Source organism: Somniosus microcephalus, chromosome 3 (genome assembly GCF_052327205.1).
Source record: "Somniosus microcephalus isolate GS21.2 chromosome 3, FLI_Smic_1.0, whole genome shotgun sequence".
NCBI classification, from domain to species: Eukaryota; Metazoa; Chordata; class Chondrichthyes; order Squaliformes; family Somniosidae; genus Somniosus; species Somniosus microcephalus.
Window position 1 is genome coordinate 165,745,710 of NC_140989.1, and position 16,665 is coordinate 165,762,374.

The following is a 16,665-nucleotide window of genomic DNA, read 5'->3' on the forward strand; positions in this document are numbered from 1 at the left end:
TCAGGGTGCGTGGCTTTTTTACAATACCTCTCCATCCCTCCATCTCAACCTCACTCTATGGCCAGAGGGTCTTAAAACCCCAATGCCCAACACTCATCCAACACCTATGGCCCTCTCATGAAACACACACGCACATTCCACACTTTGCATACAGTAAGGGCTATTCACCTATGAGAAACACATCAGGCAAGACCATGGCTGCATACAGTAAGGGCTATTCAATTATGGGAGGCACATCAGGCAAGACCATGGCTGTATATTTACTCAGACGCCGTCCTTTTTCCTTGCAGGCCAAGCTATCTCATAATAGGAGACAGCAGCAATGGACGGGTGGAGGGCGGCCTCAGCTGCAATCCCTCAGCGATCTTGAGGCGCGCGTCCACAGGATTGCGGCAAGCCAGGTGATCGGTCCCGTCGCCCCTGGAGAGGCCGACCCCGTTCTGGACAGCAATGGTAAGATCATCACCTTTTTGTCCTCTCTCCTTCCACTTGTCCCTCACAACACCAGCCTTTGACACTTTCAATCCAACTTACTAAATCGCTGCACTCATTCCTCCCTTACTGCCCCCCTGTCCTCATGCTAAAGCCACTCTTGTACCTCCCTGCTTTCAGATGGTGATTCACCAGCTGAGGAGACGGGCCCTCAAGCTGCCAGTGGGAGTGAAGCTGCAGGCGAGGAGGAAGAGGAAGCTGGAGCATCAGCGCCACCCTCTCCCGGGGAAGCCCATGCCCACACTGGGAACACGCCTTCCCTGGAGGGGAGCAGGGGGGAAGGGTCTGATGAAGGTGAAGCTCCAGGACCCAGCAGGCTGCAGCAATGCGATGGGGGTAGGGAAGCTCGGGGGCCTTCTCCCTGGAGGGAGAGTATGCCAGCGAGTCCTGCTGCACTGGACGCAGAGGAGGAGCGGCTCATCGCTGAAATGAACACCCAGGTGGTGGACATGCACACTGACCTCATGGGTGCAGTGGGAAGGGTGCCCGAATCACTGGCCAGGAGTGTGGAGCACTTCGCTGTAGCACAGGCGAATGCCACGCTAAAGCTTAGTGCTGCAATTCAGTCACTGGCTGCCATGACCCCATCTCAGACTACTCTCATGCAGACTCAGATTGAGGCCACGCAAGCACTGACTGCTGCCGTCGTCGCTGGTTCGGACACATTTCCCTGGGGCTCTCACCGTGCCGCAGCAGGCCAGCAATCTGTGCTCCAGCAGATTGCTCCGGATGCTGATGTGCTGCCCCGTGGGAGTGCCAGCGTGTCGGTCGAGCAGGGAGTTGCTGTCCTCTCTCAAGATGACAGCATTCCTGCTGCCACCACTGTCACTTCCTCATTGCACTTGCCACCGCCTGTAGCCCAGACTGCTGCTGCCCATGCATAGTTGGTGCAGTCTGCAGCCGGGCCCTCCAGGCCCAGAGCTGGTCGAGGCCGTCCTTCAAGGGCATCTGCAGTCTCAGGTTCTGACAATCAGCAGCCTTGCTGCAGCCACTGGGGCCCCATTACGGAGGAGCAGTAGGGTGGGAAGGAGGGAAGTGCGCAAGGGAAGGGGATCACCCTCGAAGGGCAAAAAGTAGGAGGTGTGACAAAATATTGGTCAATTTTTTATTAAAGGCCGAGGTTCGTGTTCAAACTTTTGTTTAGTGTTTCGGACAATTTCTCCAAGTTGAGAGAACCAGTTATGTTAATGACTGTTTTTTTGTGTTTCTTACTATTAGTTTGTCATAAAGAAATGACACACACAGAGTTTGTAAAATAAATAAGTTTTTGTATTCAAAATGTATATGTTTGGTCTTTGGAATCATTGCTGCCTTGGCCGGCTTAGGGGTTGCGGGTTGCTTTCATTCATGTTGTTCTCAATGGCAGAAGCCATTTCCTCAGCAGGGGCCTAGAAGCGGCTTGCTATCAGCTGTTGACGGATGGCCCTTGCAGTTTCAACATTGTGGGCCTCCCTCCCACCTTGGTGCTGCTGATGATCATCCTCCTGCTCTTCCTCCTCCACCGGTGGTGCTCCAAGGCCTGGTGGCATTGGCTGGGTCCTGAGGATTGCCAGGTTATGCAGCATGCAGCACACAACTATGAAGAGTGAGACTCGCTCAGGCGAGTACTGCAGGGCTCCTCCTGAGTGGTCCAGACAGCGGAACCGTTGCTTGAGCACGCTGATCGTTAGCTCAACGATGTTCCTGGTGGCGAGATGGCTCTCGTACCGCAGCTCAGCAGGGGTGTTGGGGTTACGGAGTGGTGTCATCAGCCAGGTGCACAGTGGATAACCCTTGTCCCCGAGGAGCCAACCACTTGGGTGATGCGGTGCCTGGAAAATTTCTGCCACAGCAGTCTGGCGCAGGATGAATGCATCGTGACTGCTGCCAGGATAGCGGGCATTGACAGCGAGTATCAGCTGTCTGTGGTCACAGACCAGCTGGACGTTGAAGGAGTAGAATCCCTTGCGGTTGCGGAAATCCTCTGCATTCTCATGCAGTGCACGCAATGCCACATGCGTGCAGTCAATGGCGCCCTGCACCATGGGGAAGCCCGCTATCCTCGCAAAATCCAATGCGCGTTCATGCTGTTTGGCCTGGGTCATCGGGAAAGAGTGTACTGGCGTCTCCTTTTATAGAGGGCATTTGTGACCTGACGGATGCAGCAATGGACCGCGAACTGGGAGATATTGGCGATGTCCCCAGTAGCTGCTTGAAAGGAGCCGGTGGCATAAAAGTTCAGAGTCACTGTGATCTTCACTGCCACCAACAGAGACATCCTGGTCCTGAGTAGAGGCTGCAGATCCGGCTGCAGCAGGTGGCAGAGCTCAGTGACCACCTCCTTGTTGAAGCGCAGCCTGCACAAACACTGCTCCTCAGACAAATTAATGTAGGAGAATTGTTGGCGAAATACCCATGGAGGGTAAGGTCTCCTGTACAGAGGCCTGTTGGCCCTCCTCCGTCTGGCCATGATTGCCACTCTCTCTCTGTGTCTCTGTGGCCTCCAAATGTGCAGGCACAGGATGACATCCAGAATCAGTGCAGCCCCCAAAGTCTCTTGGCAATCAAAGTAATGAAGTTCAAAAACAGAAGTACCTGCAAAGTGATGCTCAGTAGCCAAAACTACTTCACACCGCGTTGACTCTTTGCAGAAGTCCCTCCTTCTCTCTCTCAGAATCTCTCTTTCTGTCAGAATGAGTGGTGCAAAACTGTCTACCACAGAAAAAGCCAGGAAGAGGCCACCTTTAAATAGCGCCCCCCCAGCCCCACACCGACTGGGAAACGTTCCAGTCTACCTGTCGTTGCTTGCGCCAGGCGGAAAGGAGGGGGGGCGCCACTCAATTTCTGGTTCGGGGCGCCACAAGGGCATTGCACACTCGAATGACATCAAAATCTGCGGGCGCAGGAGATCAGGGTGGTATCGTTTAGCGCCGCCGCAAAATGTCTGGTCAATTTCGCGAGTGGCGCAGACATCGCCGTGCCCGGGCGCTAGTTGCTTTACGCCCCAATAGCGCCCTCTTAAGGCGCTAACGGGAGGTGCAAACCAACTGAATTTTTCCCCCCAAAGACCTTAGCTGGAACGAGGAATCAGATAGAGAGGTAGATATTATTCCTGGCATTTGTAGATTCAGTGGGTGTTGCATTACATGTCCACAGTGCTCCAATTAGAGCTGAATCCACATCATCAAAAATCATAATTATGATCCAGGCCTTATTCTAACGCCTCTTATTCATGCTCAGCACAATGTCAGCTTCCATCGGCAAGTCTCTGCCTCCTATCAATCAAAGCTGAATTTAATGCATGAAGAGCCTCGGGGTTAACAATCCACTCTTGTTATACTGGGGTTAACCCCAAAAGCAACATGGGTTGCCCGCTAAACACTTCTGACTTCTTTGCTTGGCAAAGAACACCAAAACTACATAAACCTATTTATTATAAGGTGTAAGTCGATATAGAATAAAAACATAACAGTAGATAAAAAGCAATAGCTTGCAATTTAAATTAATTTCTGAAACCAAAATAACAATGATTTGAATCCTTAGAGTCTTTAAATGAGTCTCTTTGACCTCTCTATGTGGCGCAAACCTTTGCCTCCAAAGAATTCTATCTCATCGTTGTGAAGTAAAAGAAATAAAGAAAGACATACATTTATATATCACCTTTCAGGGCCTCATGATGTCCAAAAGTGTTTCACAGCTAATTGAGTACTTTTAAAGTGTAATGTAGGAAATAGGCAACAGTAGGGCAGGTGACCAAAAGCTTGGTTAAAGAGGTAGGTTTTAAGGAGTGTCTTCAAGGAGTAGAGAGAGGAAGAGAGGGAGAGGTTTAGGAAGGGAATTCCAGAGTTTAGAGCCCAGGCAGCTGAAGGCATGGCCGCCAATGGTGTAACGATGAAAATCAAGGATACACAAGAGGCCAGAATTGGAGGAGCACAGAGATCTTGGAGAGTTGTAGGGATGGAGGAGGTTACAGAGATAGGGAGGGGCGAGGACATGGAAGGATTTGAAAACAAGGATAAGAATTTTTTTAATTGAGGCGTTGCCGGACTGGAAGCCGATGTAGGTCAGCGAGCACAGGGGTGCTGGGTGACTGGGACTTGGTGCGAGTTAGGATATGGGCAGCAGAGCACAGGGGTGCTGGGTGAACGGGACTTGGTGCGAGTTAGGATATGGGCAGCAGAGCACAGGGGTGCTGGGTGAACGGGACTTGGTGCGAGTTAGGATATGGGCAGCAGAGCACAGGGGTGCTGGGTGAACGGGACTTGGTGCGAGTTAGGATATGGGCAGCAGAGCACAGGGGTGCTGGGTGAACGGGACTTGGTGCGAGTTAGGATATGAGCAGCAGAGTTTTGGATGAGCTCAAATTTATAGTAGGTGGAAGGTAGGGTGCCAGCCAGGAAATACCATAAACAAAGGTGGGCCGCCTTCTTTTAATTTCAATGTCCACCCCAGACAGTAGCTTCAAGATAAGAGAAAATGTTTCAGAAACAGTAGACATAAGTCCATTTATAAGTTCCAGTACATTCGGCTACCTACAGTTTTACATGAACAGATATACGTAGAAATGTAATTGGTTTGCCACGTGTGTAGCACCCATGGACTTTTTTTTCACAAAAGTGCATGCCTCTTTGGGAACCTACGCATAAAATTTTTAAAGTGGGGATGACAGTGCACAGAGCAATTGACCCTCTTGCCTTGGCTCAGAAAGAAGACAATGATCAGAGGCAAGTCAGGGTGCAGTGCTTTGCCAGAACACTACATACTGTTGCACATACTTCACAATGTCTCTCTAGATTGCCTTTTAAACGTTGGACAAATCCAGTTGCCTCTTCTGTAACTTCTGCTGATGCATTACTTATATATTCCTCGTACAGGGACTGTCTTGGAACTAAATTTCATCTGGAACCTTGCTGTAGAGATCTCTATCAAGGCAAACCTACCAAGAGCTTGAACTCCAAAGCACTTAGATTCCATCTCCATGATGGCAGATCCACAGAAAGATCTGTGGCTATAAAAAGCAAGCAGCCAATCATAACTCATCTGTATTATCGGGGAAAGATTTTTGTCTTCACATAGTAATCTGGTAGAGCAGAACAGTCGTCCGTTAAAGAACCTGCCTGATTTTCACTCCAATGATTTTAAGGCTACAAGACCAAGTCAAGAGTGTGATGGAATACTCATCAATCACCTTTATGGGTGCAGCCACAACAACAAGCAAGAAGCTCAACACAGAACAGTTCACTTGATCGGTGCCCCTACCACTGGACTCAATATCCATCCCCTCCATCAATGGAGCACTCTAGCTGCAGTATGTATGAGCTACAGGATGCACTGCAGCAACTCACCAATTCCACTTCAACAGCACCTTCCTCCCCTGTGACCTCCACCACCGAGAAAAACAAGAGCAGTGATGTTGTGGGAACATCAACACCTCCAAGTTACACATCCTCCTGACTTGCACGTATATCACTGTTCCTTCATCATTGCTGGATTAATATCCTGGAATTCCCTACTTAAGCTGACTGTGGGAGCACCATCACCACAGGAACTGCAGCAGTTCAAGAGAAGGCCCACCACCATCTTCTCAGTGCAACTAGGGATGGGCAATAAATGCAGTCTAGCCAGCGTCACCCACATCCTGAGAACAAGATGGAGAAAAAAAAGCTGCTACTTTCCCCCAATCGATTGAGTCTGTAGAAATACCAGTGTTGACTGAAATGGAGACTTCAGTTATGTAAGCCATAAGCATAGTAGGAGCATTCTGTCATGAATGCTTATATTCTTAGGTTGCACCTAACTATGTTGTGGTCGCTATTTCCCAATTGTACTCCTACTTTCATATCAGTTATTTGCTCCACTTCATATCCCACAACTAAATCAATCAATGTTTCTTTCCTTGATAGAATATACTGATCTAGGAAGTAGTCCAAAAATCCACATGCATTGCCATTATCTGAGTCTATCTTGAGATAGGTAAAATCACCCAATGTTGTTGCCCGACTCTTTCATGTCTCTCTGAACTGTCTGCAAATCTCCTCCTCTATCTCATCTTCACTGTTTGGTAATACACACCCCAGAATTGGACCATTTCCCTTTGGGATCTGTTGTCATAGAGTTTAGAGTCAGAATACGTGACCAGTTTATATCAGCTTTAGGTCTTTTGAACATCAGCATTTGTACTGAGAAAAAGTCCTTGAACAGTTATAGGATCCAAGTCTTAAATATAAACAATATATCAAGGTTTAAGGGCTAAACCCAGCACCTCCACTGACAGACTAAAAATCCTGGGTGTAAAGTCTGTGGGTTGTGCAGTTAATAAATACTCTGGCCTAGAAATTCAGTGCCCTTAGCGCCGATTTTGTGGCGCTAGAGGGCCTAGCGCTGCAATTGGCGCCGGCGCCGAAATTGCCTGGGGCCCTTCCGCCGCGGTAGACCGGTAGCGCTGCGCCGGCACCGATGACGTCATCGGTGTGCGCAGCATCCCGGTTGCCATGCCGACGGGCCCCAGCCCCGAAATTCAGTTGCGGCCGCCTCGCCCGTGGCAGCCGCAACTAAGACTCTGGCAACAGAGTCTTACATGACTTTGCGCCGGCGCATTAAAGGCCCCGCGGCGGCCGGCCGCTTTCCCGCCGGCCGCCTGGCCGCAGCTCCCTCCCCGGACTTCCCCCCCCCCCCCCCCGGAACAGAAGCAAGCCCGGCACTTGTCCGAGGTGCCGGGCTCATTTTTAAAAAGATTTTCGCGGGCCGCGGCCGGGTGCAGGCAGCTCCTCCTTAAGGGAAGGAGGAGGCCTGCACTTCCCGAACCTGCCGCACCGCAGCGGGCGCCGGAATAGCGCCGACATTCAGCGCGTAGCGCCAGTTTTCAGGCGCAAACAGCTCTCAGCAGCGCCGGCAGCCGTTTGGGCGCAGAACTATTGAATTTTGGGCCCGACCAGCGCGACTTAGCTCCGGCACTAACTTCCGGCGCTAAAGCCCTGGCTGCGCCAAAACTCAATTTCTAGGCCACAGACTTCAGAAGTAACAAACAAACAGGTCTTTACTATTCGAAGGTCCGGGCGAATCTGCCCAATAACTCCTGGCACAACACTTATATACTGGTGTGGTCACTATCGGTATTACAGTATACAGAAGCCAAACAAATAGTGCCACACCTAAAGTAGTTCCCTTAAAGGTGAACGGTTACATTCAATAGTTCCCTTAAAGATAGACGGGTACATACACTACAATCCTCCCTTTTTAGCTTATTACTTACAGAGTCCCCGTTAAACATACATATCTTCAACTTCCTATAAAACAAATTACAGATATAATCTCGGTGGAGTCAATGTCATATAAAACAATTTACAAATATAATCTCGGTGGAAACAGTTCACAGGTTCAGTCTCTGCGGAAACAGTTCATAGATTCAGTCTCTGATCTTGACTCGTTCCGAACAACATTTCTTTGGTGTAGCCGGATTACCTGGCTAGCGTGACTCCTCCATAGCCTTTTTCTTGACGTAACAGCTTGAACCTTCGTCCTGTTGAACCAGCAGTGCGGACTTTTACAACCAACTGGCTGTCTTGACATTTTCCAGTTTTTCAACTAATTTAGCTCCTTTCGTAATGTCCCGCCTGGAATGGTAGAAGTGCTAATATTTTAGACAGTTATTATCTTCTGCTTCTTCTTTTTCTTTTCTGCCTTTTTGAAACTCTCGGAGCTCCTTTCTCGGCTGCCAGCTGTAGCGCCACCAACTCTCCATGTTCCTTAGACCTTAAGTGCTTCCTCCGGATTTCAGCACTTTGAGAGTTTTCATCACAAGCTGGGCAGACCACATCCTCGTAATATTCAGTGTCACTCAACAGGTCATGGTGATATTCGGGTTCGTCCTGAGTTAGGCCAGCGAGAGAGACTTCTTCTTCCTCCTCACCCGTCTGGACGTTAGCTGACGGTGGTTCCTTCCCTAAACATCTTTCTTGAAAAGCCTTCTTCATGCATTCATATTCATCCCGCTCTTCCTGGGTTATCTGCCATTCCTCCACGACGGACCTCATTTGTGAGTTCAATACCTCCCTTTCCATCGGTAATTGCGTTATCAGGCTATTTAACCCTTCTACTGAAGTAACGGTTTCCACATTCTTCTGTTCACCTTGACGTGATTCAATGTACTTTTGGCATCCGTGTAAAATTTGTGTTGCCACCTCAGCTATCTCCGTGACTTTTGAGAGCTCCGAACTCGTTCCCCCTGAAGATTGAAGCTCGTGTTCAGATTGTTCCCCTTGCAGAGTCTTGTCCTTCAGCATATGAAGGAGTTGGCTGACCGTTAACTCTTCCCTGGGAACACGGTGGATCAGAGTCTTCTCCATTTCCTCCACCTCTTTCTCCAATACTTCCACCTTACGTTCCTCTTGAACTTTGGCTTTCAGCGCTCGGAAAAGTTGCGCCCTGATGCTCTCTAGTTCATGTTCAGGGACCATTCTTACAGTGTCCTGTTCTTCCACTGAAAGGATTCCCAGTTGAATCTGTTCTTCAAGTTGTTGAACCTCGGTCATTGCCGCCTCATATTTGTCTTGGGCGTCCTTCAATGTTTTTATAAGTTCTTGGACATCCTGTCTTTCATGCTCTGCCATGATTTTCACCTCTAATTTCTCATCTATGGATGGATCTCCTACCGATGAGTCTGTCTTGGCCTTGAGCTCATCAAGAATTTCCTGCAGCCTTTGGACTTCTTGCTCATGTTCAACCTTTAGTTGTTCATATGCTTCTACTGAAACTAGCTTTTCGGAGGCTGCCGAGTTAACCCCCTCCAGAATTGTAGCCTGGGCCTGTTCATACTGTTCTTTCAACTTCTCACACTCTGCTTGTAAGGAGTCATAGAGAAGAACTGGAATAAAATCCTGGCTCCCTGAAGATTCCTCTTCCTTTGGTTCATTCTGTAAATATTCTAGTTCCTGAACAGCATCAGGGGAATGTGATTGGTATTTGACCACGATGGCTCTATGGTCGCTCTCTGCTTGAGCTAGCTGTCTCTGTAGTCTTTCCAGGTTCTCCCATTCGGTGTCCCAGAACCTTTCCATATTTTTCACCTCTTGTACGAGACGGTCACTCAACTGTTCTAATTGTTGTCGTACTTTGACATAAGTTTGCGTCCGAGCTCGGTGTTCTTCCGTCATGGATGAATCCTTTGCTTGAACAGGCTCAGAATTCTCTGTCAACCTGGAGTTCTGCTCTGCAGCTTTATTCTTCTTGGTACCATAAGTCCTTCTGCATGTCTTCGTTTTCTTTCCCATCGTCGGCAAGTCCCTTTTAGCCTTGTCTTCCATATTCAACTTGGTCTTATCATCATCCATTTCAGAATCTGAGCTAATAGCTTGCACTGAGTCCTCCCTCATTATGGCTTTTAGGTAATGCCATTCCGTGTCTATTTTCTTAATCCACTCCCGTCCTAGAAGTGGTGGTCCTCCCTCAGGTAATACGTACAAGTTCATTCTTGGGTGTTCTTTACCCCTATCTCTCACCTTGACTCTTATTTTCCCCACGGGGTATACGTTATGCCCCGTGTATGTCTGTAATACGAACTTGGTATTTCTTAAAGGTATGTGAGAGAATAGCCGGTGGTAGTCCCTTTGGTTGATGACTGATAGAGCTGATCCAGTGTCCAGCTCCATTCTTACTTGGACTCCAGCTATTTTTAGTATGACCCAGATGGCCTGTAGATCCGTTTCTTTACCCACATTGTGGATTCTCAGCCTACCCAGCTCCTGGTTGTTTGGGTCTGAGTCTGAATTCTGTTCGTCTGAACTCTTCTTAGCCACCTTGTGTACCTTGTTGTACTTTTCTTGTGGTGGCTTCCTTTGATTATTGGTCTTTTTCCCGGACCGGCATACCTTCGCGATGTGACCCAGTTTGCCACATTTCCTACACTCTTGGTTCTTAAACCAGCATTGATTCTGGTCATGCGTGGTCTTCCCACAACGGTAGCATTTTGTTGTGCTTGAAGTAATTTGGTCCACCCCAAGTGCCGCCACCTTTAGTTGCATTTCCGCCGTTCCTTTCGCTGCGGCTTCGTGCGATGCAGCTATAAGGACAGCCCTGTCCAGTGTGAGGTCGTTCTCTTCCAGTAGTCGCTTCTGCGTCCCTTCTTTGGACAATCCGCATACGAACTTGTCCCGCAGCGCTTCTGTCAGATTCCCTCCGAACTGGCAGTATTTCGCTAGCCTACACAGTTCGACCAAGTATTCCGCATTGCTTTCGTCTTTCTTCTGCGTTCTTGCGTAGAATTTGAATCATTCAGCCAGCATCAGCGGTGTGGGGTTCAAATGGTCCTTCAGCACAGCCACAATCTCTTCGAAGGTCTGATCCGCTGGTTTATTTGGTGCTATTAGATGCTTCAAGAGCCCGTATGTTTTTGCCCCCATCGAGTTTAGCAATGTTATCGCCTTGTCGTCTTCCTCTATTTTGTTGGCTTCGCAATAGATCTCTATGCGTTCCACGTACGTGGCCCAGTCTTCTATTTCCGAATTAAAGTCGTTAATATTCCCTCGCTTAGGCATATTTCTTCCCTTGGGAGCAGCACCAGTATTTCTTTAAGTATTCTTATTTATTTGTTTGTTTCTAAGATGGCGGTTTTCCCGCGAAATCGGCGGTTTCCCGCTCTTTCCTTCTCTCCCCGCCCACTTCAATGGCGGTATGTCAATCAAGATGGCGGTTTTCCCGCGAAAATGGCAGTTTCCCGCTCTTCCTTTCTCGCCCCGCCCACTTCAATGGCGGTTTCCCGCTTCTGGCGTCTTCTCCGCCTAATGGCGGCTTCCCGCGTTTCTTCCCGGTGGAAGGGGTACGCTTCCCCCACAGCGGACAGGTTCAGCCGCTGGCTGGCTTCCGCACAGCTCCCCTTACTCGGCTATGTCTTTTCCTCCCGCCCGCACGGCCCAACCGGCGCTGGGTACACCCCGTTAACGGAGGACAGTTCAGCCGCTGGACTGGCTCTCGCGCAGTCCCTCTCTCCGTACCCGGCTCTGTCGCTCTCTCACCCGCACGTTCGGTGCTACCGGCCCTGGGTACCCTGTTGGTGGAGAACAGTTCAGCCACTGGACTGGCTCTCGCGCAGTCTCTCACCCCGTTTTCGGCTGTGTCTCTCACCCACTCCCGCACGTTCGGTTTTGCCGGCTCTGAGTACCCCGTTGGTGGAGAACAGCTCAGCCGCTGGACTGGCTCCTCGCAGTCTCTCTCTCTGCACCCGGCTCTCACCCGCACGGTTCCCGTTCGCCTCCCCAGCCCTCTCGCAGACCGGTGTTTCCCTCCCCGGCTGCGGCTGGGTTTCTCTTCCCGCGCCTACTCGCAGGCTCAGTGCTTCGTGGCTGCGGTCGCTGCCCGGATTTTTCCCGCCGATCGCGGTCCGGCTGTCACCCGACGCCGTTGGACCCGACTTTTGGCCGGCACAGCTCTCCCTCGACCGAAGTCGAGTGCTCTGCCCTTATCCTCCGGATACTTCTACACCTTCCCCTACTCACAGTCTCTTCGGCCGCCTTGTTCCCTGCTGATCGGCTCACTCCGCACCGTGGTAGAAGGGTAGTCAGTGCCTGTTGCTAATGGAAGCTTTTGTTGCTAAAGTCTTCCACCTTTCTCCTGCTGCAGCCTCGTGTTTTCTTCCAGCAGCACGACGAGGGCGGTTGCCTCTCTTTGACGCTCTTCTTGCTTTGGTAATCTTGCCGCAGGGTACGATCGGACTCGTCGCCACTGTAAAGTCTGTGGGTTGTGCAGTTAATAAATACACAGACTTCAGAAGTAACAAACAAACAGGTCTTTACTATTCGAAGGTCCGGGCGAATCTGCCCAATAACTCCTGGCACAACACTTATATACTGGTGTGGTCACTATCGGTATTACAGTATACAGAAGCCAAACAAATAGTGCCACACCTAAAGTAGTTCCCTTAAAGGTGAACGGTTACATTCAATAGTTCCCTTAAAGATAGACGGGTACATACACTACACTGGGGTGCCCCCAATCTTCTAATATGTGGCCACAGCGAGCAAGGCCTCCTGTTGGGGGTGCAATCTGGTAAACCAGGTGCCAGCCTTGGCTCAGTGGTAGCACACTTGTCTGAGTCAGAAGGTCAGGAATTCAAGGCCCACTCCAGAGACTTGAGCACAAAATCTCGGCTGACACTCCAGTGCAGTACTAAGGGAGTGCTGCACTGTCAGAGGCGCCGTCTTTTGTCTGTGATGTTAAACTGAGGCCCCAACTACCCTCTCACAAGGATGTAAAAGATCCCATGACACTATTTCAAAAGAGAGCAGGGGATTTCTCTTGGTGTCCCGGCCAATATTTATCCCTCAACTAACATCATTAAAAATAGAATATCTGATCATTATCACATTGCTGTTCGTGGGAGCTTGCTGTATGCAAGTTGGCTGCCACGTTTGCCTACATTACAATAGTGACTACACTTCAAAAAAAAGTCTGTCCTTGGTTGTGATACACTTTAGGATATCCTGAGGTCATGAAAGGTTCTGTATAAATGCAAATTCTTTCTTATTTCCTCAAGAGTCTAATATTTTTACATATAGAATGAGGCGCATGCATCATTAAATCATTAACGCCACTCTCGAGGTAAAAAACATTAGCTGATTCACAGTAAATTACTTTGAAAGCCCTTCCAGGTTCCGCTGCCTCCCAAGCTCGTTTCATAGCACGGATTTCATCCTGTCGTTCTGTGTCTTTCTTGATCTCAATAGAGTCACCTTCACCATAGTCAGTGACGTAATGAAGTGTGAAGTGAGGTTTCGTTAAATCAATTTGCTGTACCTGAAAAACAACAAAACAAAACTGTGCATTTTAGTTAACGACTACATTAAATATTGCACCACATTTTTGTTAAACATTAGGAAGTAGTCAAGAGATTTGAAGCAAGAATTCATAAATTGAAGGATGATTGATTCCAGGCTTGATAGAAGCTTTTGCAGAATTTACATTGTTACATAATAATGAAAAACATTGTAGTTAATTAAAAAATACAAAATATGTTTGAAAAGCAAACTGAAAAAATTATTTTCAGTAACAGGTGGGAATGGAAAGAAAAATCTTGCATAAATATAATTTCTTTCATGAGTTCAGGATGTGCCAAAGCTCTCCACAGCCAATGAAGACTTTGTAATGTAGTCACTGTGGTAATGTAGAGAACCAGTTTGAGCACAGCAATGAGATGAGTGACCAGAAAATCCATTTTGGTGGTATTGGAGGGATAAAGGGTGGGGATGTGGCAGATAATAGGTGCGGATAGCATGGAAAAGGGATGGAGATGGGATAGACAATAGGCAGGGATGAGGGTGGGTGTGAGGTAATAGTGGGTATCAGGTTTCAAGAATTCTACCTATTGGCCAAGAAGGGGGATCTCAGGCTAATTTATATTATGATGCTGAAACAGAGAGACCTGGTGGTATATGTGCACAAATCGTTGAAGGTGGCAGGGCAGGTTGAGAAAGCGGTTAAAAAAGCATACGGGATCCTGGGCTTCGTAAATAGAGGCATAGGGGGGAGTTTTCCCAGCCCTGAGGAGGCAGGTATGGAGGCGGGACTGCCAGGAAAATGGCAGGAACTGGGAGCGGGTACTGAACCCGCTCCCAACCCGCCTCCGCGCCATCTTCCCAGGAAGCGGGTGCCCGACTCCTCGAGGCGGGAAGGGGATTACAGCCAATTAGCTGCCTGTTGACAGGTAGTTAAGAGGCTTATCCCCATTTTACCCATACAAGTGCAGGCTTCCAAACGGCTGCAAACCTCGCCAGGGTCAGCGAGGTGAGCAGTGGGTCTGCGGGGGTGAGAGGGATCGAAAAGTCTGCTGTGGAGGCGAGTGATGGGTGCAAGTGTAGAGAGGTAAATATGAGAGGTGAGTGTAAAGTGTTAGAAAAAGTTTACTTACCTTTGCTTCTTCCTGCAGGCTTCAACCCTTGGGGATCCAGAGGCTCCTCATATCAAAGGCAGAGATGACAGAATGACTGCTGAATTCTCAGATGCAGCAGCCATCTGATTTCTGCCCAGGAAAGAGGTTTGGTGAGTCTTCAGTACAAGGACTCACCTTAGAACAGAGATTGTCAGTGTTTGACAATCCATTTTTCAAAAATTTTTGACAGATGAAACATCATACGCTGACGTCCTCTGTCACCGGCTTTCCCTTAATTGGCCGGCTAAGCCCGCAGGGTGGGCTTAACAAGGTCAATCAAGAGAAAATAGCATGGATTGGCCGGATGCCATTGGGGGCGGGATGTTGTATTCCGAGATCCCTTTGTTTCTCTACCCTACCAAGGCTTGCACCCTCCAAGTGATAAGTGACCTCCCTATTCTTCCTACCAAAATGTAATGGCCCATATTTTCCGATGCCTACGGGTGTGTACGGGCTGTGTACACACCCGTAGGGACATCGGAAATGCTGGTTTCAAGCATGCGAAGCGCATGCGCTGAAAACCAGCATTTCCGATCTGTCAAAAATGCTCTTGACAGATCGGACACCTGCCCTCGAGAAGGGTCTCTGCGGGGGGGAGTTCCGCTTTCTGCAGAACCTCCGCCCGCTGAAAACCCTTAGAAATCTTACGCCTGGTAAAAGTAGGCGTAAGGCCTGCTTTTACCAGCATAAGAGTTGAAAAAAGTTTAAAAAAATAACTTTTTTGACTCGTTCATAATTTTAAAATACTTTTAAAAAGGTAAAAAAATTTTTAGCCCCGTAAAAAACTTTAATTATTTTTTTCAAAAAATTAAGTTTTTGTTTAAAATTTAATGTAATTTTAACATTTAAAAAATTTAGTTAATGTTTTAGTGTCTTTTTGGGGTGATCTCCATTCATATATTTGACAGGTCTATCTGTCAAAAGTATGAAGGGAGATTCCCTTCTCCTATTGCTGGCTTGGCCCACGTGATCCCAGGGACGCTTGCGAACCGCATGCACCCCTGGGATACGTGGGCCCTGCGCATTTCGACTGTGGAGAGGCCCAGGATTGGAAGTGTCTGGACCTCGGGAGCCTTCAGGTAAGTGCGTAGATTTTTTTCCGATAGGAGGCATCCGCACGCAAGATGCCTCCTATCGGAAATGACGGGCCATTGTAATTTATCTGTGTTTCTCTAGTTTCTCTGTATGTACCCTATCGAATCCTTTTTACATTTTAAACACCTCGATCAGATCATCCCTCAATCTTCTATACTCAAGGGAATACAAGCCAACTTTATGCAACCTGTCCTCATAATTTAACCCTCTAAGCATTCTGCTGAAACTGCGCTGCACCCCCTCCAAGGCCAATATATCCTTCCTGAGGTGTGGTGCCCAGAATTAAACGCAGTGGTCCAGGTGGGGTCTAACTAAGGCTTTATACAACTGAAGCATAATTTCCTCCCCTTTGTAATACAGGCCCATTGGATAAAGGCAAAACATTCCATTAGCCTTTTTGACTGTTTTTTGTACCTGCCTAATATTTTTAAATGAGGCGATCATTAACACATTACAGAGAGGAAAGATAACCCCAGTTTCTTTTGTCTACTACCAACTGCCTCTTCAAATCCCTCTGCCCTGCTCCCTCTACCCTGACAAGTGTGAAGATCCTAGGCTAAGTGTATGGACCTGCATGGCACCGTGGCTGTCGAGTTTTATTTAAGTTCAGATATCCAATTGTCAGCCATAACTTACCAGCAGCCCGACTCAGTATCTGCCATTACATGGCAACCTACAAAGAGATGGCCAAGAACAGCCCATTAAGACCTTTCATGCTGCCCCGTCCATTAGACAGTGCAGTCTTGGGCATCATCCTCCCTAAGCCCAATGATACTAATTCCTGGGAAGGCAAAAAAAGAGGTAAAAGAAACCTGTGGCCATTTCCAGGAAAAACTGGGAATTCCTTCTCGGACTCCCCAAAAGCTCCAGGAGACCAACCAACCAACCACCCTCCTTTTATGCCAACACCCTTAGGAACATAGCTCTGTACAGGACCAGAGAAAACCACTACCAGCCCTGAAAGGTTATAGACTCCCTACTCCACTTTATATGTATCATATCCTTCCATAGCCATGCCTGCCAAAATGTATTCATCACCCACTTGAAATTTGTAATAACGTCTGTTTCCATTGCTTCCCTAGGTAGCCTATCAACATATTTACTACTCCACTACAGAGATTTGAGCACCAAAATCTAGGCTGACATTCCAGTGCAGTACTGATGGAGTGCTGCAATGTCGG

The 16,665-nt window shown here is 48.4% G+C and overlaps 1 protein-coding gene across 2 annotated transcripts in view; it reads right to left on the reverse strand.

The window, feature by feature from the left end:
- Positions 1–16,665, reverse strand: part of adgb (androglobin) — a 399,345-nt gene that overhangs the window by 39,001 nt on the left and 343,679 nt on the right. For both annotated transcript variants that reach the window (XM_085981859.1, XM_085981860.1), the window contains one exon: positions 13,096–13,257. In XM_085981859.1, the coding sequence (XP_085837985.1) occupies positions 13,096–13,257 (162 nt within the window). The remainder of the gene's footprint in view (positions 1–13,095; positions 13,258–16,665) is intronic.